Genomic DNA, 27,148 nt, shown 5'->3' with positions numbered 1-27,148 from the left:
TGCCCAGCCCTGTGCCTTCTGTAAACACAGCTCTAGTGGATCCACACCATTTACTCACCAAGACACTGAGGCCCAGAGAGGGGAAGGAGTTTGCTCAAGCCCGTAGGACAGAAAAGAACTAGAGCAGAAGCCCCCAGGAGGCAGGCCACGATTCTCACGCCTTGCTCTCCTCATTCACCATGCAGCCTCCACTGGCACTGACCAGGCTGGTGAATCATGGGTTGGGGCAGAGACCTCCCCACGGGCAGGTCACAGGGCCTTCCAACCCATCTGGCGGTCAGCCCAAGAGTCCACCGTGTCCCCATTTGGGGGAACATGGCCTCGAGACCTGGGCTCCTGCAACCACTATGTGTTATCTTTTTTTCCCTCATATTTTGCAGGGTGATTTTTTATGTTACTTTTTAAATTTAACAAACATGAAAACTTAAAAAACAATCACAACCAGTAGCAGTAGCAGCACTGCACCCTTGCCAGTTGACGTTGCCACTGTCATTAACACCGCCATCCCCCAGAGTCATCACCACCTCCAGCATCAGTCTGACTGTGCCCCCCCCCCACCAATTCCCACCCCTTAGGCTGTCGCTACCCCCAGCCCTTCATTAATGACTCGGAATTGGTCTTCTGCCACCCTTTGCATTTCATTTCTCCTCCCACTCCCAGGCTCATTCCAGGATCATTTGACCTGAAGCCCTCCCCAGATCTGCATCCCTCCCTGCTCCCCTGAGCCCCTGGCCTCGCCTGTCCTGCAGAAACTGCGGGCTGGGCTTTGGCCCTGAAGTCCTCACTGGGGGCTGGCAGCCAACAAGGGAGCCAGGAGGGGCAGGAGTGCCGAGCACCCCCTTCCCTAGGGCTGGTGCCCCACCCATCCAGCCGGCGGCCTGTCTGCCTTCCTGAGCTCATTAACTGCAGGTCACCGTTCAGCAGGAAAGACAAGGCGTGGGTTCTGCGGGCGTTCATTAGCAGTGAGAGGAACAGTGTGTGTGAAATTAGCAGTCACCTGAGGACCTCGATAATTTCATAATTAGGAGGCCTAATGGCTCCAGCTCTGGAAGCCAAATGACTTAACCCCTTGCCTGCTGGGCGCCTAACCCCCAGCCCAAGCCTGCAGTCCCCTCCCTGTGACCCAGGCATGTTCATTTCTGCCACCCCCATGCCCAGCACGAGGGTTGGCACAGAGGGAGTGTGAAAGCAAAGTTTATGGGGAAAATGAATGAATGAACAAAAGGGTATCTGAGTGGGGAAAGAACTTCAGCCCCCGCTGCCGATGATCGGGGAGGAATGACTCTCCATCTGCAGGAGGAGGTGTGTGGCTGTGTGCGTGCCTGTGTGTGTGTGCGCGCGTGCGTGCATGTGCACATGTGCAGGCATAAGGGCACACAGGCGTGTGGATCTGTGCTGTCTGCTTCTAAGAACCTTGTGTGTGTGTGTACACTCACATCTATGATATTCATTCTGCTGCCTCCTGTGCTCTGTGGGCGCTCTGTGATGGGGACCCACGTGCCTTCCTTGAAGCCAGACTCCCCTGGTACCATCTAAATAATGGCGACCCCATAATTTCTACAGGGGGCATTTGGTGGGAAAAGCAGGCCTAGGGAGTTGCCCTGAACCTGCATTTGCATAGCAAGTACACTATTTTAATTTAGACTGAATGTTCCATTTGGGAGTCTGGTGTTAATAAGGATGGGGGGGCACTAAAGTCACACCCTGTAGTATGTGGAGCTGATCCTGACAGCCTCCGAAGACCCCCAGCCTCTCTCAGCCTGCTCCCCTTCCTCCCAACCTTGCCCTGGTCCTGAAGAGGTGGAGGCTGAGGTGGAAGATGGGGTGCACTGGGTTCTGGGTTGGACCAGGCCCTCCCCAATCTGGGCGCAACTGATTCTGAGGCTCTGGTGACCCTGCCTCCCTCCCCGAATTGTTGAGCAGTGGTTGGGGAAGAGGTGAATGTGGTGAGAGGGGAGGGGAATGAAGAAAGGGAGAAGAGGAGATGTGAGAAGAACAGGAAAGGGATGGAGAACAGGAGGGGAATGGGGTAGAAAGGCAAGTTGCAGAAAGGATGGTGAGAGAGAAGAAAAGAGGAGCGAGAAGATGGGAGGGGAGGGGCGAGGAGGAGAGGCAAGGAGTCTGAGAGCATTATCAGCACTTAAAAAGCGAGCAGCTCGGTTCTTCTTTGGCACAAATAATGGCTTTTTATGAATAAATCATGTGTCAGACGCCTCCCAGGGAGTGGGCATGGAGGGGGGCGCGTCTGCTGGGCTCCAAGTCTGGCAGGGAAGGGCCAGTTGCGGACCCCCAGCTGCAGGGGTATTGCCCCCTTTCTCCTGATGGGTCCCAGCAGGACAGAGCTGTCTCTGGAATTACCACTGGCCTGAGCCAGGCGGAGCTCAGCCATTACTCTGAGGTGGTCCCGCTGCTCCCTGCGCAAGAGTCTGGCCCATCCCAGGGTTGGGAGTGTTCCTCTGTTCCTCTCCCCTCCCCTCCCCTCTCGCAGCAGATCTGCCCAGAAGATGCTCCTGGCAGGGGGACACCAGCTCTAGTCCACCCGGAGAGAGGGATGTGCCAAGACAGGCAGACACACCCAGAGAGGGAGGCACGCAGCGACGCAGAGTGCACAGCTCACACAGGAACGGTCTCCACAGCCCCGGGCACACATGTGGGCACACTGGGAGCTGCAAACACTGTCATTCCCACAACACACAGACACACAGACACACACACACACACACAAATGCTCAGGCGTGCCCACACTCAGACAAGGAGACCCCAACCATCACTCAGCCTGCCCCCTCCCAGCATGTGCGCACGCGCGCACGCACACGCATGGGCCCACACGGACAGATGCGTATGGGGCTTCATGGACACACACAGACCTGCACACGCACAACAGCAGCCCAGCCTCCATCAGCCTAGGGTGGGGGCAGCTTTGCAGCCCAGATGGAGCCCAGACCCAGCTGGGCTGTCCCTGAGTCTGGTTGTGGGGTGGGGCTGAGGCATCACTCCCAAGGGAGAGCTCATCCCTGTGCTCACCACCCGGCGAGGACACCTACCACACCCCGCAGGGAGGTCTCGCCACCCTCCGCCAACTGAGCCCAGAACCAGTACAGGTCCTGCTGGCTCTGATCTCCTTTGTTCCTCTGCTCACAGCCACCTCCCCAGAGGTGGGCAGCCTGGCATTGGAGGTACACATTCGAGCAGGAACCCCAGCTCTGCCCCTCGCCAGGAGAGTGACCTCAGAGAATAATTCCAATTTTATTTGCTCCTCAAAACAAATCTGAGACTGGTGCTACGGCCCCATCGTTCAGACCAAGAAAGTGAGGCTCTAAGAAGAGTGTTGGGCGCTCCTTTCCAGGACCAGGCCCTTTTCACAAATCCTAGGAGCCCACAGTGTCCTGGTCTTCCTCCCCTCCCTACACTGCTTCTACTCAGCCAGTGCATTTCCCTTCCTGTGCCAAGGTGCTCTAAGGTGTTCCTCTGAGCAGACCTGGCTCGCCTGCTCGTCCCACTCTGCACCACCCGCCAAGCCACTCCCAACACCTCCATGACAACCTCCGTACTCTTACTTCTCTGACCTCCCTCTCCAGCTCAGACACCTTCCTGGGCTTCTGAGCCCATTATCCAGCTGGACATCTCTGGGCCACCATGTTGCCCAATGCCAGGGGATGCCATTCACACAGTACATATGCTCCCAAACATCCGTCCCAAATCTCAAGGGGTCCCATGAGGCATAACTCAAAGTGAGCTTGTCTGAGGCTGAGCGCACCGTCTTCCCCAGGGCTCCTCCTGCCTTGAAGTTCCCCATCTCAGTGAATGGCCTTGTCTGCCCAAGTGCCCAACCAGAATCAGGCATTGTTTGATCCTCATTCCCCGTATCCAATTCACAACCAAGTCTCAGTGACTCTACAGCCAAAATATATGTGAACTCATCCTTCCCCCTCCAGCCTCACTTCCCTCCCCCGTCCCTCCTGGTTTGAGTCACCATCAGCATCTCTGGCTTGGCCACTGACCCTCTCCCATTGTTGCCCCTTCTGGCCCACCTGCCTCCCCATCATTGTTCATCTTTCCACCTCTGAGCTTTGGCCATGCTAAATTGCTTTTTGTTCTGGAATCCAAATGATCTCTTGACTCTGGATCTCTGATCATGCCATTCCCTCTATCTGAATCCCTTCCCTTCCCAATGCCAACTCATCCTTCAAGGCTCAGCTGAGACAGCACCCCCTCCAGGCCCCTTCCCTGACTCCTCAAGCCCGGGATGGGTGCAGCTGTCGCATTCATTCCCACAACAGCCCCCTGCTTCCTCCATTCTTTACATCTCTGATCTAAAATCGCCCATTTACTCATCTCTGTCCCCCTCGAGCCTCAAAATTCCTTGAGAGCAGAGGTTGTGCCTCTGTCGCTCTCCATGGTAGCCCCAGTGCTTGGTATAAGACCTGGCACATAGCAGGTGCTCACTAAATTTTCCATGGATGAATGAATGATTGCAGGACCTGTGCTGCCACTTTACATATGTTTTCTCATTTACTGCTCACAAGAAACCCATGCAATAGGTGTACTAGCCTGTGGTCTAGACCAGGAAAGCAAGGTGGAGGCTGAAAACTTGCCCAAGGTCACACAGCTGGAAAAAGCAGGGAATAAATTCAAACACAAGTTTGTGTGCCTTCAAAGGCCTCCTTTCCACCATCGCTGCCTGCCTTCCTAAGCCATTTTCCCTCTCTGACCGTTTTCTCATCTGTACAACGGGAACAAAAATTATACCTAATACAGGACCTGGCATGAACACGTTCTCAGTTAATATCTGTGCCTTCTCTCCCAACTCTGAAGCTTATTCAGGACAGAATATCCCCAGGCCAGAAACTTCCTGCATGCACATGTTCACAGAAACAGGTGCAGAGCTCCACACAGGCACATCTCCAGCATCCAAAACTCAGTAGGCGCTTAACCAGTGTGTTGAGCAGACAGACATCAGTGAATGCTGACACAGACTCAGACACAAAGCCACAATGGGCTCGGGCACGGGGACCCCCGCCTCCATGATCCCTACCAATTATCCTCTTCCTCCGCAGCTCCCCCTACTAGCCCAAGGCGCGAGAAATATTTAAAACAATTTTATTCATGAAAATATGCTGTACAATGCACTCTACACGGCCTCGACACGGCACACACGCACACGCACACGCTGACGGCACGGCCACGGTACACTGCCTACGATATGCGCCGGGGACGCCGCGCCCACAGACCGCCCCGACCGGACACTTATAAATATGGGAGAGAGGAGCCAGGACTGGCACGGAGAAAGGGGTGTCGGGTTGGGGGGCTGGATCCGGAGCTGAGGCCCACTGGGGAGGCTGAGACCAGTACTGGGGTATGGGGACGGGCGGAAAGGGAGAGGGACTTCCACCTGGGAGGGGAGAAACTGAGGCGGGCAAGGATGGGTGGGCGGGGCTGAACTGTGGGGCTGGAGGTCGGAGAGTGGTTTAGGGCCGGAGGACAGCTCAAGGTGAACAGCCAATAGGTAGGTGTGAGTGTGTTTCCGGGAGGGGTTCCTGGCTTGGGGTGGGTGAGGCTAAAACCAGTGGGAACGTGTCAATTGGGAATCAGATTCGACTTTGGGGTGGGCAATTCGTCACGCGGGGGCCCCGCAAAGGAAATTGAAGATTCGGAGACGCCCCCCCACCCCGCCCCGCCTCCCGGTTGGCTTCCCAGACTAGCACGGCCCACCTCATTCCTCCCTACTCCCACCCAGCCCGGAATCCAACCTCCACTCCCAGGCTTCCCGCCCTTGGGAGTAGGGGGAGCGGGTCTCAGGAGTCTGGGCAAGAATGGCAGGGTGCCCCAGCCCCTCCCTACCACTTCCCTCAGCAGTCAGCTTCCGAGGGATGTCTCTAGCTGGGATGGGGCTGCCTCCTGGATCCCCTCCGTGGAGCGGGAATGGGAGTGGGGACCCGGGGATCAGGATGGGAAGACAGAGGCCCCTGGGGGGGGGCGGGGCAGGGCACCGAGGGCGCGGGAGGCGGCCCTCAGCCCGGCACCCAGCTCTGGTTGGGGGGCGGGGCCCCAGCCAGGCCGGGCGGCGGCGGCGGCAGGGCCGAGTCGAAGTTGAAGTCCATTTCGTCGCTGTCCATGAAGTCGTTGAGGATGATGGACTCGACGTCGCACTCGAGGCTCCCGCTGAACATGTCGAGGTCCAGGTCGGCCGGGAAGCGGTCGGGCGCGGCACCCAGCGGCCCTGCGGCGGCGGCCGCGTACGGCCCCGGCAGCGCGTCCAGCAGGAGGCCGCCGGGGGGGCCCCCGAAGACGGCCGCGTGGCCCGGCGGCGCCACTCCCGCCGCGCCCGCCTCGCCGGGCAGCGTCATAAGGCTGATGGGGTGGGCTAAGGCACTGCGCGAGGGCGCCGGCGGCGCGTACGGGGCCACCCCCTTGCCCGGGTAGGCGGTGGCCGCGCCCGCCAGTGCCAGCTCCCCGGGCGCGCCCAGCACCGGGCCGGCCCTGGGCGCGGGTGGCGGTGGCGGCAGCAGCGCGGGCAGCGCCCCCGGGCGGTAGGGCGCGGCGGCCGGCGCAAAGCTGGCCTGCTTGTTCTCCTGGATGGTCTGCATGGGCAGGCGGCGCAGCGCGCCCAGCGCCGGCGGCCCGAAGCCCCCGCCCCCGCCGTAGGCACCGCCCTTGCAGCCGCCGAAGTAGGCGGGCGTCCCGGCGCGGGCCCGCGGCCCGTAGGCATCCTGCGAGCCGTCCAGCAGCGCCTCGGGCAGCCCCGCCCCGCCGCCGCCGTGCAGGCCCAGCGGGCCCCCGAGCTCGGCGAGGCGGGTCAGCTCCCCCGGGCAGCGCGCACCCAGCGCGGGCGACAACGCGCTCGCCGGGCTCGGGTACATGAGCGGCGACGACGGCGCCAGGGCCTCCAGGGCCTCGTCGTCCTCCAGTTCGGCCGCTTCCCCGAGCAGGGGTCTCCCGCCGCCGCGGAAGTCGGCCCACGCTTCGTAGTCGTCGCTGGCGTGCGAGGCCGGGCTCGTGGCCCACTTGGCCGCGGCAGGCACGGGTCCCGGGGCTGGCGCGCCCTGGGGACTGTCGTCGGGGCTTCGCTCCGGTGCCTGCAGCTGCTTCTTCTTGCTGGCCTTGCCCTTAATGCGCAGGAACTTGGCCCCGTTGTCCATGGACACGGCCCTGCGCCGCGGGGTCTTGCCCGTCTTTCCGCCCTCAGGGTTCAGCATCCACCAGGAGCTCTTGCCTGTGCCCTCGTTCTGCACGCGGATGAACCGGGTGTGCAGAGACAGGTTGTGCCGGATGGAGTTCTGTGGCCAGAGACAAGGATAGGGGTGGGGAGTGGGAAGTGAGGGGGTAATTGATGGGAAGAGGAGTGGGAGAAAATAGAGAAGTGAGAGTATAAGAGAACGGGAGAGGAGCCAAAAGGCGGAGGGGGAGGAAATAGGGAAGATGAAAGGGTAAAGGGAAGAAGGGGGGAACAGGTTTAAGTACCAGGTCGGACAAACTCAGACTATCCATCCTCTACCCCAGACCCGCCCCATCCTTCCCGCTCCCCTGCCCCACACAGGCACTGTCTGTAGGGTGAGGCCAGAGCTTTAGGTCTAGCCTTTCCAGGGAGGCAACTGCTAAGGGACCTGCAGCGGGGGAGCAAAGACAGCCCCCCCCCCAACTCAGCCAAGCCCCGCCCGGGGCTAGCCAGGCTGCCAGGGCCCCCTAGCAGATTATGTAAGGGCTCATGCCGCTGCGGCTCATTTGTCCGCTCCCCACCACCCTGCCAGCCTGGCATGGCGCCAGGAGCCCGAAAACCCAGGGCTCCAGAAATCAATCTCGCGGTGACTGATTAAGCCCTGTTTAGAACTAATTGCTCTTTCGTGTGTGGGGAGAATAAATTACCTGCTTTAATTTCGTGTCTTTAAAATGCAACTGCAGGTAGAGAAGACTATTAACCCTTTGCTGGGAGGGCCTGACCAGGGAAAGCAGAATAGGCTAGGTGTCCCCAAGGTGGGTAGAGGCCCAGACTTTCCCCCAACTTCTCTGAGCTTCTGTGAACTCCACAGAGGCCTTGGATCCCAGCAAGCCCCTCAAAGCACATCCACTGGCCATGAAGACCCCAGACCCCGCCTCTGCTCACTGCCCACCTTCAGGTCAGCCCAGGTCCCCTCTGGGCTGCAGCCCTCCCTCCCCTCCCCTCCCCACCCACCTGATGCAGAGTAGCTCTGCCCTCAAAGCCCCTTCCCGGTGGAACCTTCACAAAATCTCCACAAAGCACGTGGCATCAGGCCCATTTACAGACAAGAAGACCGAGGCTCAGAGAGGTGAAGTGGCTTGCCCAAGGCCACAGAGCCCTTCGGCTGCCCCTGGTCCTTCCCTGGGCTTCACCTTAGGCACACCTACACATATCCTCTTCTAAATTTCTGTTGGGCCCCATATCACTGCCTGCGTTTGCCAGGCCTGTCCTGGGGACAGAGGAAGGCTGGGGAGTCCACAGCTCCACTGACCTGGCTCCCCACAAGAAGCGGGAGGAGTAGAACTTCTGCAGGGCCTACGATGCCCCACCTCTGAGGCCTCCCTGCTGGTGGCCTGGACCTCCTGGCTCAGGCACTGCTGTGGAAACAGCAGGGGTTTGGGTATCTGCAGGGCTGGGCAGGATGCCTGGCTCTTTTCAGCCACCTAGCTATGTGACCATGGCTATTGACTCAATCTCTAGGAGTCCATGCCTCAGTGAGCTCCTCTGAAAAAAATGGGCGACATCCAGTAACCACCTCAGAAGGCTGTTAGATCATCACCTGAGATAACGTGTGTGGGTGTTTGGTGAACACACCAGGTGCCCATAAACGCTGGTTAAATCCCTCACTCTGGCCAGAAGACCTCACTTCTTAGCTCACTCCACAGACCCGCTCTGTCTCTACAATCCTCAGTATCAGGCCCTGAGTGTAACTGCGCTGGGCACGAACAACTCTGGGGAGCTGGCATTACCCCATCTCGTGTACCAGGGCATGGAGGCCAGAGGCGTGATGTAACTTGCCCTCGGTCCCACAGGCGGCAATGCCAGGTACCACTCCAGATCTGCCTGGCGTACGGACCTGCTCTCATCCGCCCAGCTCCAGAACCTCTGATCCGCGAGGGCTCTCCCTCCTGCCTCCTTCCCGCCTGTCTCCAGAAGGAGGGGTCCTCCCTGCTGCCCAGGGCACCCTCCCACCCCTCACCCCCAGTTCCAGGTACTCACCTGACTCTTCAGGGCCCCAGGCTCCCTATCTCTAGCACTTTCTGGTCTTGGGAGATAACAGCTAGGGCTTCAAGGCCCGTCCCAGCATAGTCCTGCCTGGCTTCTCCTGGGGCCCTGAGAGGAGGGGAGCTGGACCCCCAGGGAGTGGTGCTCCCTGGAGTAGAAAGCCCCTCTCCTGCTCCCGCCCCTGCACCTGGCTCCCCAGCCCCTTCCCAACACCTGTGTTGGTTGGGGGGGGCCTCAGAGGCCTCAGTTCTCCTCCCCTGGGGGATTATCTGCCTTACCAGAGGCTCCAGCTCCCAGCTTCTCCAGCTGGAGGTCAGGCAGGCTACACCTCTTTATCAGTGTCACCACGTGCCAGCCCGGTTCTGAGTGCTTGGGGGTGGGGGGAGGAGGAAGGACACCGCCAAGTACGGGCACCTCCCGAGTACCTGCCAGGTCAGCCCTGAGTACTGGAAGTACTGATAGAATACATTCTATCAGTCTCCACACAACGCAGGGATTGTGAGCCCTAGTCAAGATGAGGCGAGTGAGGCTCAGAGAGGTTCAGTAAGTTGAAAAGATCACACAGTTTAAGTGGCAGAGCCAGGCACTGATTTCAGGTTAGTCTCGTTCTGAGTCTAAAGGACCTCACGTTCCACCATGGCAGAGAGAACAAGTCAGAGAACTTCCAAAGAATCTTAGGAAACCAGTCCTCCATTTCTTCTGAAAATTTCCATGATGTAACCAACCCTAGAAGCTGGCAGTATGGGAAGCTGGGGGCATGTTACAAGGTCAAAATTCCTATAAGTCTTGTGCTTCCTTTGTAGAATTCAAAGGAATCTCGCACTGTACTCCGTAATACTTCCAAATTTTCTGAATATCAATAAAAATGTTTTAGATACCACCAAGAACACATGTTCCAGGCCTATGAAGGTCTGCATCCTTCCCCGCTCTGTTCCCTGCCCAGTCAGGTATCCCTGAGCCCCAGCCCAAAACCACAGCTGGTCGGACCCAGAGAGAAAAAGGGACTTGCCCCAGTTCACCCAGGGATTCGAGCCCAGGCCTCCTGACCCCCAGCTTGGTGGCCCTCCTTCCCCGGCAAGCCTGACCTGGGGCCAGTCCCTCCTCCTCTCTGGGCCTGTTTCCCTCCCCATAAATTGATGAGATGGGCCACTGGATTCCAGGCACCTTTTCAGTCTGACAATAAAAAGTTCTTGGAATCATTCAGTCCAGAGGTTTTCAAACTTTTGTTTTTTTTTAAAGTAGTGGAACCTTTTTAGTGAATGGAATCTAATGCAAAACTTGAGTGTTCAACACTCAAGCCATCGGAGGTGGGGCAGGGGTACCTGGAGCCCTGCCTGCTCGGCACCCTCCCTTGGCGCTCTCACTGAAAACGAGGCCCTTGTGGAGGGATTCTGCAGGCCAGATGGATGGGGCAGTTGAGGCCTAGAAAGGTGCCGTGCCTTGCCCAGGGTCACCCAAGGAGGTGGCCCAGAGCCGGGCGAGGACCTAGGCCTTGGTCTGCTGAGCCAGGCTCTTCGTCAGGTGTGCACCAGGGCTGTGCCCCAGGAGGCAAGGCCAGGCCCTGCAGCCCATTCTGGGTACTCAGGTCCCAGCCACCTGGTACCCATCAGAGCTCCCGGCCAAGATCCAGTGGCAAGCGCCGATCACATCTCGCCCACAAGGCCTCCTGGGAGACCAGAGGCCACGGAGGAGGTGAGGGAGACGCCTCTACCAGGCAGCAGTAACCAGGGCTCCCTCTCAGAGTCACCTAGCAACCCGCCACCACAGCTACGGCCCCGGCATGCCCCGGTTCCCCTGGTGCGCAAGCTGGGCCCGGATTCTGGGGCCTCACACCTCCCACACCTCCATGCAGGCCTGGGGCAGGTTCCCAGGGGAGATGGGACCTCCCTGACTCAGTGCCTCAGAGACCATCAAGGGGCAGAGGGAAGGGACAGTAGGTGACATCCCATGCCCATCCTACTCTCCCTCAGAACCTGGGCGAGAGGCCAGCCCCCTGGGGCCTCAGGCACCAGGGAGAAGAGGCTGGTACGGGACAAAGAGCACGGGATTCCAGTCTTGGCTTCAACACCCACAAACAATGGAGCAAAAGATGCTTTGAACCTCCATTTCCTCAAACAGCTACCTGCTTGCACCGTTTCCCTCCAGGCAGCAGCTGGAGGGATCCTGTAAATAACGTGGACCACAACCAGTCCTGCCCAGAACGCTCTGATGCCCCCATCTCACTCCGAGTAAAGAACAAAGGCCTTGCCGTAGCCCACAAGCCCTTCCGTGACCTCCCAAGCTCCTGCCCTGACCCTGTCCTGCTGCCAGGAACCTGCCGGGCACCATCCCACCTTGGGGCCTCGGTCGCAGGGGCAACACTGTTCACCCAGATACTCACATCCATCTCTCATCTCCTTCAAGTCTCTGTTCAGATGTCACCTATGTGAGAAGCCCCATCCCACCCACTTTTTTAACAAGTGCTTCTCTGCCTTGCCATTGCTCGGCCCCCTTAGCCTGCTCTGAATTTTTCTAAAGCAATTAGCGCTTTCTAAAGTACCATATAATTTCTTTATATTGTGTTTATTATTTATTGTCTGGTTTCCCTTATATTAGAAAATAAGTTCCATGAGGGATTTTTGTCCCCCCTTTTTTTCTTGTAACCGGACCCCATGTGTTTGGTATACGCTAGGCATTTCATAAATTTTTGCTGAATGAAGGAGAGACAGAAAAGGGGGGGAACATTGTATGGCAGGGAGAATTAATGAGACTGTCAGAGTGGCTGGCACACGATAGGGGCTTCTCCAAACTGGGCTGAGAGAGGGGAATACAGGCCGGAATGGGAAGCAAGCATGGGGCGGAGAAAGGCAGGAGCGGTCGGAGCCACAGAAGGAAGCGCAGAGAGGAGGGGCTTCTGTGCAAGGGGAAGAAGGGCTCCCAGGGTGAACAAGGCGGCTGCCCACCCCAAGCCCCACCTGCTCGCTCCTGCTCCCCAGATAGACTTGGGGAACCCAAGGCTTGCTGTGGCCAAGCTCTCTCACAGCCTGGACCACGTGGGCCAGAAGACGCTGCAGCAGCCCCTGTGGGAACAGAATAACCTCGCCCTTGCTGACGGTGCCTCCCTCGTGGACAGGGTCTGAGCCATTTGGTAGCGGCAGCTCATCTATCCAAGAGGACACCCTCATCTATTCCCAGGACACCCTTCGCCCACGAGCGGTAATGCATTCATCTGACAGCACAACCCCATTTATCCAGCACACCAGTCCCATTTATCCAGCAAGTACAACCTCATTCGCTAACAGCACTCCGTTCACCTGACGGGCCCCCTCATTTATCCAGCAGGACACCCTCATTTATCCTCCAAGTCAGAGGCTCTCCTTCCTCCTGCGGTGTGGCTGTGTTCTCTGATGGTGCAACCCGACTGATCCAGCGGGACATCATCTCTTCTACAAGTACACTTCATCCCGATAGTACAACCTCATTTATCTCATAATGCAGCCTCACCTTGCCTCCAAGTACCACCTCATTCCCTGACAGTACACCCCGTTTATCTTCCAGCACAACCTCATTTCTCCTCCCAGCATAGTTTCATTCCCTGATAGCTCAAAGCTCATCCAATCTTACTTCTCCAGCCAGAGCCCACCAGATCTCAGGGCTGAAGAGCAGGGGCAACGAGGGGGAGTCTGGAGAGAGAAGAAGGGTCCCACCATTTGCTGTCCCCTGCCTAAAGAGGGCTGCATGGCACGATGACTATATCCAATCTCCCCCGGCCCTAAAGGGCCCACGGACTTTGAGTTCTAGGTTGCTCGGCCCAGCCAGCCCTCGACCATTGCCCCACCTCCCATTTGGTCCCCTCGAGAGCTAAAGAGGGCCCACGGGATGGATCTCCTTCAGCTCTCCAACAGGGGAAAAAAACCCACCTGATTCGATTTGTAGCATTTGCTGATTTCTGTGGCATGGATACTCCCATCGTAGCCAATTTTAAGCTGGCAGCATGATGTCACTGAGTGCAGAACTGGGAAGAAGTGTGCACGATCAGCTCTCACGAGCCAGTGCAAGCCAGCTCTCACACACCACTGGCCCGTGCTCAAATACCGAGGCAGGAGAAGGGCACCACCTACGATGTGCCAGACCTAAGCTCGATTCTCTAGATACGTTTCTTCTTTGAATCCTAACAGCCATGCAAACCGTGAGTAGGTAATGCTATTTTACAAAGTGGGGTGGGGGGGGGAGAACTGAGGCTCAGGTGGATTAAATGACTCCTGAGGCCATGAAGCTGCGAAGTGATGGAGCCAGGTCTGGGTCTCGGGGCTGTCGGATTCCAAAGCTAAGGCTCTTCCTACCCACACCGCCAATGGGGCGGGGAACACTGCCCTGCTGCCCACCTCAGAGGCCATCCCTGCCCTGGTTCTCAAGCCCAATCTTCCTGGCTTTCATCAGAGACAGGAGACTCAAGTCTTGTGCTCCCCACCCACAAGCCCCGTGCTACCTCCTGGCCTCTGGCACCGAGAGGATTCCAGGACCCTCCCAGTTCAGTTCTGGGTCTTGCGTCCAAAACCAGGTATGGATTCCTCTCCAGGCTCTATCGCTGTCCAAGGTTCAGCCCGGCCCCTGCCTCAGGAAGCTGACCCCAACTGTCCAGTGGGGGTGGTGATCCAGCTCCACCCTCTAGTGCCTTCCTGAGCAGAGATCACCTCTGGGGTGCGTGAGTGCTCTGATCCCCTCCATGACTCCCATTTCCTTTCTCCCCGCTTCCTTCCCTCCTTTCCTGCATAAAGAAGGGTTAAGGGCTAGAGTTGGAATGCCAACTTCATCCATGTGACCTTGGGCCTCCCCCGTAAAAGAGGGTAACTATTGCAACGTCCCTGGGGGAGGGAGCGTGGCTGGGAACTGGATGAGATCCCACATGTCAAGAGTCTTCCTGACTCCCTGTCTCAGCCCCAGGCACAGCTCTGTACAACACCCCACCCCCTCTGGCCCAGGAACACACCTGACTCAGAGAGAGCCACAGACTCTGGGGGAGGGTGGCCAGCGCCGGGGGCGGGGGCGGGGGGGGGGAGGGTCACTGGCTCTGCTGCCTGGAGTACTCAGTCCAGACAGGATTCCTGGCAGAAGGGGTGGCCTGGATGACCTCAGGGCCCTGAGGCCACATGCAAACCCTTGGTACTAGGGTGTGTAGTGAAGGAAGGGTAGAAGGGCAGGTGGGGGCATCAGAGCCACAGGTGTTGACAGGTGAATGGGCTTGGGCTCAGCAGTGGAACAGAAGTGAGCAGCCAGGGGCCAGGAGGAACCAAATGTCCAAAGCAAGGCGTGAGGTCAAGGGACGGGCCCTGGCGTCCCCACCCCTGCCCCCGCAGAGACAACAGAACCCACACACCCAGCCTGGACAGTACACAAATCAGCAGCAGAAGTCCCAGCTCACCTCTACTCAAAAGCCCATGGCTCCTCGTGCCGCCAGCGCTTGCGTCCAACTCCAGACTGACATTCAAGGGCCCTCTGGTGCTCTCCAGCTTCATTACCTCCATTCCCTTAAACCCATCTGGGACTCCAGCCACCCTGCATGTCTCACACCTCCATGCCTTCACACACTCTGTTCCCTGTGCCCTTCCCTCGCTCTCTGCTCAAGTGGTTCCTGCCGCTCCATCAGGGCTAGCTGTGCAGCATTTCCTAGCCCGCTCTGCAAGCCCCAAAGATAGCTGCTCCTCCCTTCAGCGCCACTGCAAAAATCCACCTGCATGCTGGAGTAGAACTCTAGGTGAGGCTGCCTCCCCACCTGAACTCTGTGGGGCAGTCCTTGGCTCACAGCAAGTCCACACATAGGTCGGAACTCTCAGCAGCCACGAACCGCTCAGGCCGGGCAACTCGGTGTCGTTTCTGTTCAACAAGACCTCAGGCCGGAGCTCCAGGCCTTGCCTCCTCCCTCCCGGTTTCCCCTCCGGTTCCTGCTGCCTCTGCCACCTCCCTACTTCTCCCCTGGCTTCTCAGGAGACTTCAGCAAAGTGAGAAAAGAAAGAAACTACCATTTGCTGAGCATTCGGTGCACTGTGCACTCAACAATTAAAATCTTACTGAGTATCTGTAACAAACCTCTGAGCTCGTTTATTATCCTGACTTTACAGATGAGAAACTGAGGCTTCAAGAGACAACTGACCTGCCCAGGTGGGTAAGTGTTGAGGCAGGAATTCACACCCAGGGCCCTTGCTCTTCCTCCTACCCTGAGAGGCCTGTAGGGAGGAGCCTAGGCCAGACAGAAGCTCCCCTGGGGAGGGGGTGCCAGGTGCTGTCCACACTGGCTCAGCAACCTCTCCACAGACTCTTCCCTCCCTCTTCCAGGACTAAAGGGGATCCGTAAATGCCAGGCCATTCAGGCCTCTCCCAGCCTCTCCTCATCGGAGCCTCCTCCCTCCCTCTGCCGGCAGCACATCCAACACCCCTGCCCCCGGCCCTGGGAGCAGCTGCGGTGACCTCACCCAGTCCTGCCCCGGGCCTGGCTCTGGGGAGGGCTCAGCAGCTGTGCCCCAGCCCTACAGGCTGGCTCCTGGGGGGGGGGGGGAAGGGGGGGAAAGAGTGGGCATGGTGCCAAGAGGACCATCTGCTCTCCCAGGGGCATGGCCACCCGCATAGACACTGCCCTCGTCCCCAGGGGCCACCCTTGGCCCTCTGTCCCCATGCCGAGGGGCTCCAGGAGCTCGGGGCAGCCCACCCAGACCGGGGCACCAGCCCTCATCTGCCATCTGTCTTCTACTGGAGCCCGAGAGGCCCTTGCAGGGCATGTTGGAGCACGAATGTCCGCTGAAAAATGAACAAGTGCTCAGGGTAAGCTCCGGGGGCAGAGGCCAGAGGCCAGGCCTGGGTGTGCTGAGCACTGCCTGCTCCAGCACCAGCCCTGCCGAGCCAGGAGCAGGTGACCCCCTAGGGGCTTGGGGGGGGGCGGGCCTCCATCCACTCACATCTGCTCGGCTGGCAGGTGCCTCTGGCTGAGGGCAAGCCCTTTCCCCCACGGCCCCAGCTCAGGTTACAAAAGAAGGCAAGGCCAGCTGAGGACAGGGGGAGGGGACTGGAGGGGTGGAGGAGGCATCACAACTTCCCAGAGTGTTGGGGGAGGTGAACTCGGATCCCGAGATGAGACTGAGGGCCAGAGAGGGAAGGACCATGCCCAAGGTCGCAAAGCCCGCCAGTGGGCAAAGAGGAGCCAGCGTCCAGGGGCAGGCAGCCCCGGATTCGAGGGTGACCTTGAGCAAATCACTGGCCTCGCCTGTAAACATACAGTGCCTAAAACCTGCCTGCTTGCTTCCCAAGGCCATGGGGAAGGCTCTGTAGGCTAGAGAGCAGTGGTTGGACCTAAGGGCAGGATGAAGCTTGGACATCCTGATCTTCTGACACCCCAGGGACAGAATGGGAGGGACTAGAAGAAGAAATCCTACCCCCGACCCCAAACACATACACAAGTCAGTGTCTCTCAGGGATCAGGGCCCAGGACCCCTACCCTACACAGCACATGTGGAGGTATCTCCTTTCCTTTCCCAGAGCAATGAATACCAATAATGGTATTTGCTAAGATTTCACTGGGGACTTTACATGTAACTCTCCTTACATGCAATTCTCACGACAAATCTTGGACATAACTCTTATTATTATCCCACTTTGCAGAGGGGGAAACTGAAGCTAGGTTGCCCAAGGCCACACAGAGGGTAAGTGGCAGAACTAGGACTGCTCCTCGCTGCTTGCCTCCAGACTCCTACCCACACCACTCTGTCTTACCTCTGAGATCCTCAAGGCACCAAAGGGTGCTGCTTGGCACTTCAGGCATCTTGGAATCTTGGGGCCTCCACCCTCTCTCAGGCTCACCTTCTCCCCTGGACCCCAGTATTGGGCCCACATTGGGCACCTGAGCCAGTCTCTCCCCCCACCCCAACCCTGCATACCATCCTTTCTGCCCATGGCATTCCTCATCCCCCACAGCTTGGAGTGCCAGCTCCTTGGTGTGGCATTCAAGGCCATTCGCCATCCAGCCCCTGCTTGCTTCCCCAGCCTCAAGTCCTGCTGGGCTCCGGTTAACACAGCCAGACCCTGTGGGGCTCCTAAGGAGTCCTGAGGGTTTGACTCCTTTGCCTGGTTCTCCCCCCTCACCTCCAAATTCCCGTAGCTCATTATCTGGCCCTCCATCATGACCCTGGGTAGTTTTTATCCTCGTCTTATCTCCCCAGCTGGACCTGCAGGCATTTCGAGGGCAGGGAGCCAGTCCAGTTCCTCTGAGCAGTGCGGCACACTGGGTGCCCAGTGGGTGTAGGCCTGGATTAAAGTGAGTAGAGGAAGCGGCCATCAGCCCTGGGGCCTGCAGATGGAGGGGGGCGGACAATGTCAGCTCCCTCCCTCTGGGAGCTCTGGATTTGAGAAGGGGTACCAGGGATCCCAGAGCCACCCCCGAGGCTGGAAGCCCCAGGGCCAAACTCTAAAGGAAATCAGAGAGACAGTGCTAGGGCTGGGGGGCAGGGGGGTAGCGGCCAGCCTGGACTGGCCTGGCCAGAGCACTCGGTTAGGGAGGAGTAGCCCAGGGGAGTTTCATTTCTGTCCCTTCCAGTGGGATACTGTGAGAGCCACTTTGTTTCTCTCAGCCTCACTTTCCTCATCTGCAAACCGGGGATAGTAGCAGTACCAGCTTCACGGTTTGCGGTGAAAATTAAATGGAAGCACACCTGTCATGGCATGTGGTTGTTCCACCCTGAGCTGGAAGAGTTCTGTGTGGCTGAGGCAAGGGTCAGAAGACCGCTGGGGTGGGTGATGTGGCCGTACAGGTTGACTGGGGCCAGGTAGCCAAGGCCTGGACTGGCACGCTACAGCCCCAGGACTGGATCCTGTAAGACCAGCACCGCACTGTACACATGGTCTCGCCTCCCCCATCAGACAGGGTTCTAGCAGAGAGCAGGGGCTGCGACTTTCCACTTCCTTGTGGGCCAGCGCCAGAGAGGCCTGCTGAGTACACGACGTTTCCCCTCCCTCCGGCAGCCAAAGGCTCTCAGTGGCACAGCACATCAGACACGGAGGGCAGGCGAATGTATTGTGGTGCTTCAGTCCCTTGGAGCTGACTGCATGGGGCTCAATTCCCTGGAGGACCCAGAAAAAGAGTGAGGAGGAGAGATGTGGGCTCAATCTGGGCAGCCTGTTTAGAGAAGAAGGTGGTCCACCCTGGGAGCGGAAGATGGGAGGGGGACTTCCCTGGAGGTCCAGTGGTTAAGAGTCCATGCTTCCACTGCAGGGGTTGCGGGTTCAGTCCCTGGTAGGGGAACTAAGATTCCACAAGCAGAAGCAGAGGAAGCTACCATCTAAGGCATCGGTTCAGAATCCGACCCGTCATCAGACAGACCTGTTAAAATATAGATTCCAAAGCCCACCCACTGAGAGTCTGATACAGAGGGACTGAGACAGGGGCTGCAGATTGCACTACCTAAAAGCTTCTAGGTAACTCTGCCAACAACTAAGGATTTAAGGCAGATTCTCAGAAAGACACACTGGGTTCCAGAATCACCTGGGAGGTAGGATTTTGTTCAAACTACCCAAGCACCCGCCTAGTTTCTGAGGGGTGTCCCCAGCGTTCAATCCATGAGAGTCGATAGCAGCCTTGGTGAACATGTAACAATGGCAGTGGTTTGGGTTGAGAACTCCAGTGTCAGGTATAAAGATGGCAGTGTGAGGGCTGCCTGGGATCAGAGGCAGCAGGGAAAGTGGGAGGGAGGGCAGGGCCTGGACAAGGCCGGCAGAGGGCCCAGGGGTCCAAACAGAGCAGTTTGGGCTTGGTTGGCTCCCAGGGGAACTGAGGAGCCCTGGAGGGCTCTGGAGCGAGCATGAGTGAGCCCTGGGGCAGGAGGGCTGGCTGGGGTGTGGGCTGATACTACACTGGCATTGGAAGATGGCGAAACATGGAGGAAACAGGTCTGCATCTAAATCTAGGCTCAGCCTCGTCTCAGCTATGCTACCTTGGCCAAGTGACTTCATCTTTCTGAGCCTCCATTTCCTCAACTGCAAAATGGGGCTATTAACACATACCTGGCAGGAGGCAGGGAGGATGAAATGAGAGGATTTATGTGAAGTGCCCAACTGACTGCCTAGCATCCAGGCGTTAATCCTCTGAATTCTCGTTCCCCTTCCCAAAAGAGGCATCCCCCTTAGAGACCAGAAAGGCTTCTCTGCAAAGAGGGAGGCCCGGGGCGGGGGTGGGGGGGGGAGGGTGTGGGAGGCCCCTCCCCCACACGCCACCTGGCCCCCCTCCCACCTCCACATATGGGTTGGGGGGTGGGGAGAGGCAGCAGACAGCCAAACCCTCCCAAACAGGAGTTGGTTTCCATGGTAACCAGGATGCCAGGAGGAAGGGGGGCGCTCCAGATCCAGCTGTCCCCCTGAGCGCCCTACCAGGGCCCCAGAGCCTCTGCTAATGCCCACCTAACACCCTGCACCCCCCATCTGCCTGCTCTGGTAGCCAGCTGGGACTGCCAGGAGCACTCCCTTCACTGTGCCCTGAGTTTGTCTGCCACCTGGGTACTGCCAGGGGCAGGGTAGGCAGCCCCAAGCAGGAGTTCCCAGTTTGAGTCCATCCACACCTGTACTCACGTGCTTCCACCCATGATAAGTCCCATTAGGTACTCTGTGCTCTCGGTCCCAACTAACCCCTCATGGCTCCTAGAACCAGAGGGTTCGTCAGTCACAGCCCCGAAAGGGCCACAGACTGAGTGAGTTAAGGCCCTTTGGACACAGATGAGAGCACTGCGGACCAGAAGGGGAGAGAGCTTTGCTCCAGCTCACACACGCTAGATCAGGGTCCCCTACAGGTGCTCTGCCCACCACTCACCAACTCCCGACTCCACAGCTCCAACAGACCCCAAAGGGCTGAACTAGGACACCCTGAGCGATGCTCCAGAGAGATGGGTCATGGCCAGGGAGAAGGAAGGAAGGCCTAACAACTTGAAGGTCTTGTCTAGCAACAGAACGGGCAGTCCCAGAGCTTGCGGGCTCCAGGTCCCTGGGAGTGTGTGAGAAAGGGATTGACCTGGGAAGGAGGCTTGGAAGCGGGTGATGGGCTCCACCTCTCTTGGAGATCCAAAGTCAGACTCAGGTGTGGAAGGAGTGGGCACCAATGTGTACCTGTTTCTCAGGTACCCACTCCCAAGCTGGGAGGCAGGTCACAGGCTGCAAATAGGAAAGGGGTGCTGAGGAATCAGCCACAAGTTAAGGGGGACAGTGAGGTGAGGAGGGGGCTCCCCCTGCTATAGCTCACATCCACACACGCGGCCCGCGACCACACCCTCACCCTTCACAAGACATAGAGAGACGGGCTTCCATAGCCCCCAGGACCCCACGGAGTGGCCACCAGCAGCTGCCACTCAAAGATGGGAGAAGGTGGGCTGCAAGAAACAAGCCTGCACCCTTCCCAAATCCCTCCTCTCCAGTCCCAATGGCACAGGAGGAAATGCTTGAGTTTGGGGGACAGGACGGGGTTCAGTTCCCAGGTCTGCCACTTCTTAGGGATGTGACCCTAAGACAAGTCACTTCACCACCTGGGAAACCGGGATGCTAACACCCACCTGGAAGGATGGAGGACAGGATTTGAGGGGATGTGGGCTTGGCTGGTGGGCGCCTGCTGTCCGGCGCTCTGAGCCCTTCCCCCTCTCTGGCAGAGCCCCTCCACTCCACTCAGTCCTGAGCTGGGTCCTCAGGGCGTGCAGAGAGGGGAGCCCCAAACCGCAGAAAGTGGCGGCTGGGGGGCGCTGAACTTTCGAACCCGCACACACCTCCCCCCCCAAGCGCCGTTCATTACCTTAACAGGAGTTAAAAATAACCGTCTCATCTCTTTAAATTAGTCTGTCTGCAATTACCGCCTGGCACGGCGCTGCCCGCCATCGTCCCGCTGGAGCGGCGCCAGGTGGCAGGCGGGGGCCCTCACCCTGTCTGTCGGTCTGTCTGTCTGCCTCCAGGTCCCCCCCTTCTCCCCGCAGAGGCGCAGCCACCCCAGGGGCCTCCCGGCGGCCCTGCCTCCCAAGCTCCCCAAGTTTCTGGGGAGGGGGCCGCCGGGCGGGCCACGCGGCGGGCAGAGTGTGGGGCCTTCGGGGAGCAGAGGACTGGGGGGGAGGGGCGCGGTGGCGAGGGAGGGGCGCCGGGAGGCCCGGGAAGCCGGAAGGGCCCGCCGCGCGCCAGCGCTCGTGGGTGGGTGTGAGCAGGTGGCCGTGGGAGTCTGCCGGGCGTGCCAGCAACTGTGCCAGGAGCGGCTGGCACGGGCTCGTGCCCAGGAGGCGGGCAGCTGCCAGCCCCCCGCTCGTGCAGCGCGGGGGGTGAGGACACCCCCCAACCCGGGCTCACACCGCCTCTTCCCGCACCTCCACCAGCCCTCGGGGCTGGGGATCCCCGGAGGACAAAGAAGAAGGAGGGAGCCCTGCTGGAACGGGCTGGGGGGAGGAGAAAAAGGGGAGCCCCTGCACGCACAACCACCGCTCAGTCGGGCTGTAGCAGGACCCTCCTCCCGGCCTCTCAGATCAGTGCCTCCCCTCTAGCCCCCACCCCACCTAGGACCTACTGGCCCGCCTGGGCCGGATGGGGGGGACACCCCCCCACCCGATCCCACCCCACAACAGCCAAGCTGCTCCAGGCACTGAGGGAGAAGGGAAATCCCCATCCACTGGGCTCCTCCCCCACCAGTCCCGTGGACAGGAATGGGAGGCACCCCAGCCTGGCCTGGGAGCTCCCAGGGGAGCTGGCAGCCTGGAAACACAAAAGCAGGCGGAATAACTCCAAGGGCGCTAAGTGGAAGGAGCACCAGGACCCAGAGCAGCCTGGAAGGCTTCCCGGAGGAGGCAGGTGGGGCTAGAGTGTCTGAGAGGAAGTAGGAGGCTCTACCTGGATGTGGGATATCCACACTTTTGGGACACTGGAGAGGGAGGGAGACTCCTGTCCAAGCCCTCGTCCCAGGCCTGGAGACCCTCTGCCCTGACGGCAACACGACCAGCCTCTCTGGTGGTGTTCCCAGCACCAAGCCCAGACTCTCTTCGGGTTTCAGCCTGTTGGGTGCCTTAGGCCTGCTGTTGATCTTGCCTCCTCCAATTCCTCTCTGCAACACCTCTGAACTATCTTCCCACATCACAGGTGGGACCACAGGGCAAAGGCCAAGCACAGGGCCCTCACTCGGCCTTTCCCACGCCACAGCCCTGCCATCCCACGCTCCTAGCCCTGCCCAGGAGCCCTTGGTTCCAGCCTGGCACACCCAACAGTCTCCCAAACCCAACATACGCAATTCCACCTCCTTGCCTTTGCGTATGCAGTCAATATCCCTTGGAAGACTTTCTCCCCAATTCTACCCCCCCCCGACCCAGAGAAGACAGACCAGATCAAGTGCTCTCTGTGAGGGACCTACCCCACTCTCCCCACACCCCTACTCCCACCCCCACTCCCCGGCCCCCAGTCCTGCCTGCAAGACAGAGGGCTTGCGTGTGGAACTGGCTGAGCCCTGATGCATCCTGAAAGCAGGTGCAACGCCTTCCCCTTCGGTCCCCCCACTCCATCTAGCACAGGGTTCGGTACACTCCAGGGACTCAAGTGCAACACTTACGTGGGGGAGGGGAGGGAAGAAGGAACAATGGGGTCCCTGGCCCCAGCCCTGGCACCTGCGGTGTACCACAGGCTCTGCTAACCGGAGGGTGGCTGGGAGTTGGGAACAGCCCGCCACCAGGGCCCTGGAGGGACTGACTGGGAATGGGGGAACAGGCATTAGGAGGGACAGGAATGAGAGGGGAAGGAGGCTCCCTGGGGAGCTGGATGGGCGGTGGGGTAGAAGGAGGACAGCCACTGAGGAGATGAGATGGGAAAGGCCAGGGACCTCTCTGAACAGCCCTCCTCCAGTGCCTTGGGGGTCTCTGCCAGGGCCTAGGTCAGGAGCCCAAGGCTGAGGCTCCCTTACCAATGCCCTAGCCCAGGACAAGCATTCCTGAGCCCAGGCGCAGGGAGAACCAGTGTGTCCCCAGCAGCGTGGTGCAGTGGAAACTGCATCCAATGGGCAGGCGGGAGGCCTGGGCCATCATCCAGGGCCTGCCGCTCACTGATGACCTGAGAAGAGTCCCATTCTCTTCCAGGGCCTCAGTCTCACAGTCTGAGAAATGAACTCATGGGACTAAATTATCTCCAAGTACCTTCCCAATCACAGTCTAGGATTTAGATCTGCCCCTGTTTGAAAGCTGTCAGTGTCCCCCTCCCACATCCAGTGCCAGCAGGACACTATTCCAGAGGCTCTGGGTCCCTGGAGGGAGACACATCTGGACTGGAATCCAGTTTTCCCATCTACTGACTGTGTGACCTTGGGCAGTTCACTCCTCCACTCCCTGCCTCAGTGCCCAGCCCTATAAGTAGTGACAGTAAAACCCACCTCAGGGAGTGCAGACAGCATTAAAGGAGACACCTGGCACAGATGCCTGAAGGTGCCTGGCACGGGGCTTGGCCCTGAGACCCTCAGTGAACTGCAGTTCTCTCCCAGCTTCAAGCCTCATGTTCCCTCTTGCCATCTTCCCCATCATCCCTCACCCATCAAGCCCAGCTGGAGCTCTGCCTCCTGCAGGAAGCCCTCCTGGCTTATTCTGGCCCATAGTACCCTCCCTGGCCTCAGCACCCTCTTCACTATCCACGTATTTCTTCACTCTTTTACCAGACATGCACTGGTAGTTCCCAGTGCCAGGCTCTATGCTCGGAGCCGTGGGCACAGAGATTGTTCTGACGCTGCCACTGTCTTCCAAAGCGGGTGGGGAAGGGAAATGAGACAGGACACAAAAGACTAAGCCCTATGACAGGTAGGGAGAGGGCCAGAGAAGAGGGAGTCCTGAGCTAGCTAAGAAGGGTTAGGGAAGGCTTCCTGGAAGAGGCATCTGAACTCTGTGCCCTTGAGGACAGGGACTATCTACAGGGAGAAGTGAAGGGTGGGACAGTACATGGGAGGGAGGTGGGAGCAAAGCACAAGGGCAGGACCCATTTAGGAGGAACAAGTGTTCCGGAGGGGGCTGAGCCCAAGGGGACCGGAGAGAGGATGGAGAAGGAGACTCATGTGGGCCCCTCCAGCCTGTGTCCCCACCCAGTAGTGGCCACAGACAGACAGAGAAGCTGCCAGCGTAAAGCCTGAGAGCCATGGGCTCCCAGGGCAGAGCACCGTGGCCCCTACAGTGCAGCCCCTGGGCATCTTGAGCTGTCCATGTCCGCAAGCCTCCCCTCCTCCCCCAGCACACCTCCTTCCTCTGACCCTGCCTATAGGCACCACCAGCCAGAGCCCCTTCCCTCCATTCAGGCATGCCTCCCTCATAGAGACCCCCCTCTCCCACAGGGAGTCTCAAAGCTCACAGGCCCTAGGCATGGCCCGACCCCCACCCCACCCCAGTCTGCTTTCCCCCAAAGGCATCGACTATCCCCACGCCCCAACAAGTTGGCCAGGGGAGGGTCTGGAGGCCACAATCCCGTCAAGACCCTGTCGTCGCCCAAGATGGCTCCCCCCTTTCCATTGGTTGGTACTGAGGCCTCCCTGGGGTGCCCCTCCCCTCTCCCCCTCCCCCAAGTGCATCTGGGCTCAGAAAGCCAGGGAAGTGGAAGACAGCCTGGGGTGGTCATGGGCAGATCCCCAGGTCTCAGTACCTTGCCCTCACACCAGCAGGGATCGTCACCAGCCCACCACGCTGAGCCAAGCAAGGGGGGCAGCAGCTGCCCCATGGAGAACTCAGATCTCAGGTCACCTGACCAGTTCCCCACCCTAGGCTGGCTGGTGCCCTAGAGTGAACTCCTGGCACCACAGAAAGAACTGTGGGCCTAGGGTCGCATTCCTCACCCTGCGGCCAGCTCCAGGGAGGGCAGTGGGAAAGATTTGGGAGGAAAGCAGCCACTGGCCTCAAGTCATTATGTCAGCTCTTTAAGGAGGGTGCCCTGGTGGAGAGGGTAAAACAAGAGTAACACAAAGCAAACTCGTGGGGTTAAGAGGGGGGTCCCCAATGTACGAGGCCCGAGAATAGGTTCTTCTGCTATGCCCCCAAGGATGGGGTGAGGGTGTCCCTCGAGAGTGCCTCAAAGTGGCAGTCCCTTGTCACCCCACCAGACCTCCCAGCTCGCATCCAGAGCGTGCACACAGCTGCTCCCAGCACGCCCCCGCCTGTCTGCCGGCCGGCCCCACGCCCTGGGCACACACTGTGACTCCTGGGGGTGCCCCAGGGCCTCCCTCTAGACCGCCCGCCGGGAGCCCAGACGCATCTAGCAGCCCCTGGAAGCCCCAGCCGACGACTCCAGACCCCCTCCCCTGCCGGACGCCCCCACCTTCCAGCCGGCCGAGCTGTTGCTGTCGCCTTTATCCTTGAAGTAGGGCACGTAACGGACCATCCAGTCGTAGATCTGCGAGAGCGTGAGCCGCTTGTCCGGGGCGCTCTCGATGGCTTTGGTGATGAGGTCGGCGTAGGACAGGTTCCCCCACGCGTTCCGCCGGGAGCTCTTCGCTTTCCGCAGCGGTCCGACCTCCGCGCCCAGCGGCGGCGCTGGGGCCATCGGCGGGGCCGTGGCTCGGCGCTCCGGCCCGCAGTCCTCAGCGCCCTCGGCAACCCCTGAACCCAGCGCTCCGTCCTCGTCGCCGACCAAGTCTGGCTGCGGCAGGGGCCAGGTACACGAGCGCGGCCGGCTCTGCGGCGCGAAGTCCGGGTCCACGTCCACCTGATGCGCTCGCAGCTTCGCAGCCATGGTCCCGCCCGGCTCGGGCGAGGAGGGGAGGGGGGCTCCGCGGATGGTGGGCGGGCGGCTCTGGGATTTGCGCGCCCCGGGGAGGCCCGCGGGAGGGGTCCCTGGCGGCGCCGGCTCAACCGCGGGGCGCCATGGGCCGGGTCGCGGAGACAGGGGGCTGGACGCGCTGGGAAGCCCGAAGGGAGGGAGAGATGGGGGCAGTGAGGGAGCGGCGGCCCCGGAGCCCAGCGGGCACACACCTCGCCCAGCCCCGCTTCTAGCACCTGCCGCCTGCCTGCGCCTGCAGCCACCACCGCCACCGTCTTTGCCGCCGCTCCCCCGGCGCCGGCCCCGCACGCGGGCCCCGCTCTCCCGGGACGGGGCCGGATTGCACCATGCCGGAGCCCGAGCCCGTGCCGGAGCCCGCGCCGCCGCCGCCCCGTGAATGCCGCCGCCGCCGCCGCCGCCGCCGCCGCCGCTCCGGCTCCAGGGCCAGCTCCCGCGCCTGCCGCGCTCAGCGCCGGCTGCACCTCGGATGGGCGGGGGACGGGGAGGGGGCGGGCCCGGCGCGGGAGAGGGCGGGGCGTGCCCGCCCGCGGCCGTGGAATCCTCGGCCGGCCGGGTGCCCCGCCCGCGGGCTGGAGGTGGGGGGGCGGGGCTCCCGGACGGGGGCGACCCTGCCGCAGCCCCAGCACGCAACAGCGCCGCCTACGGAGCAGGGGAGGAGCGGCGGGTGCGACCCCGCCCCCTACTTTGAGCTGGGGGAGGGGGCGCGGGGGCGAGGCCCGAGCGCTCTCATTGGTCCGCAGCAGGGCTGTCCCGCCCACGGACTCGGCAGGATCCCTCCCCGAAGCGCGTCAGCCGGTTATTGTTACAACCAGGGGTTTCCCGGGGCAACGGGGATGGGGCGGGGCTCAGAGCACTTGGCTCCGCCTTCTATTCCTGGGAGGAATGCCCCGCCCCTGTTTCTAGACACCCCCCATCACCCCCACCCCCACCCCGCCCCGGTGTTTCCAAGTCTTCATTCCAGAAACCTGGTGGGGTGGATGATGGAGCTCTCCTCTTCTTTGTGCCCTGGGCTGGAGAAAGGGAGAGGGTCAAGAATACCTGTGTTCTGGGTCAGGCTTGGCCACAATTTTGGCTTCTCCATCTGCAAGTTGTTTTTCGTGGGCTTTCAGGGTGCCTGAAGTTTAACGTGTAGTAGAATCAACCTGGCAAGCTTGTTAAAACATATTGCTGTGCCCCAGTCTGGTAAGT

At 59.9% G+C, this 27,148-nt stretch overlaps 1 protein-coding gene across 1 annotated transcript; it reads right to left on the bottom strand.

Moving 5' to 3' along the window:
- Positions 1-5,639: 5,639 nt before the first annotated feature.
- FOXO6 (forkhead box O6) lies at positions 5,640-26,381 on the bottom strand. The gene is made up of 2 exons (XM_079917428.1): positions 25,499-26,381; positions 5,640-7,277 (listed from the first exon to the last, which is right to left on the bottom strand). The coding sequence occupies exons 1-2, from the start codon at positions 25,910-25,912 to the stop codon at positions 6,012-6,014; spliced, it is 1,680 nt and encodes a 559-aa protein (XP_079773554.1). The 5' UTR covers positions 25,913-26,381; the 3' UTR covers positions 5,640-6,011.
- Between the last annotated feature and the right edge of the window lie 767 nt (positions 26,382-27,148).

Source organism: Stenella coeruleoalba (genome assembly GCF_951394435.1).
Source record: "Stenella coeruleoalba genome assembly, chromosome: 1".
NCBI classification, from domain to species: Eukaryota; Metazoa; Chordata; class Mammalia; order Artiodactyla; family Delphinidae; genus Stenella; species Stenella coeruleoalba.
Note: the sequence above shows the minus strand (reverse complement) of the source record. Positions and strands in the feature narration are given on the sequence as shown.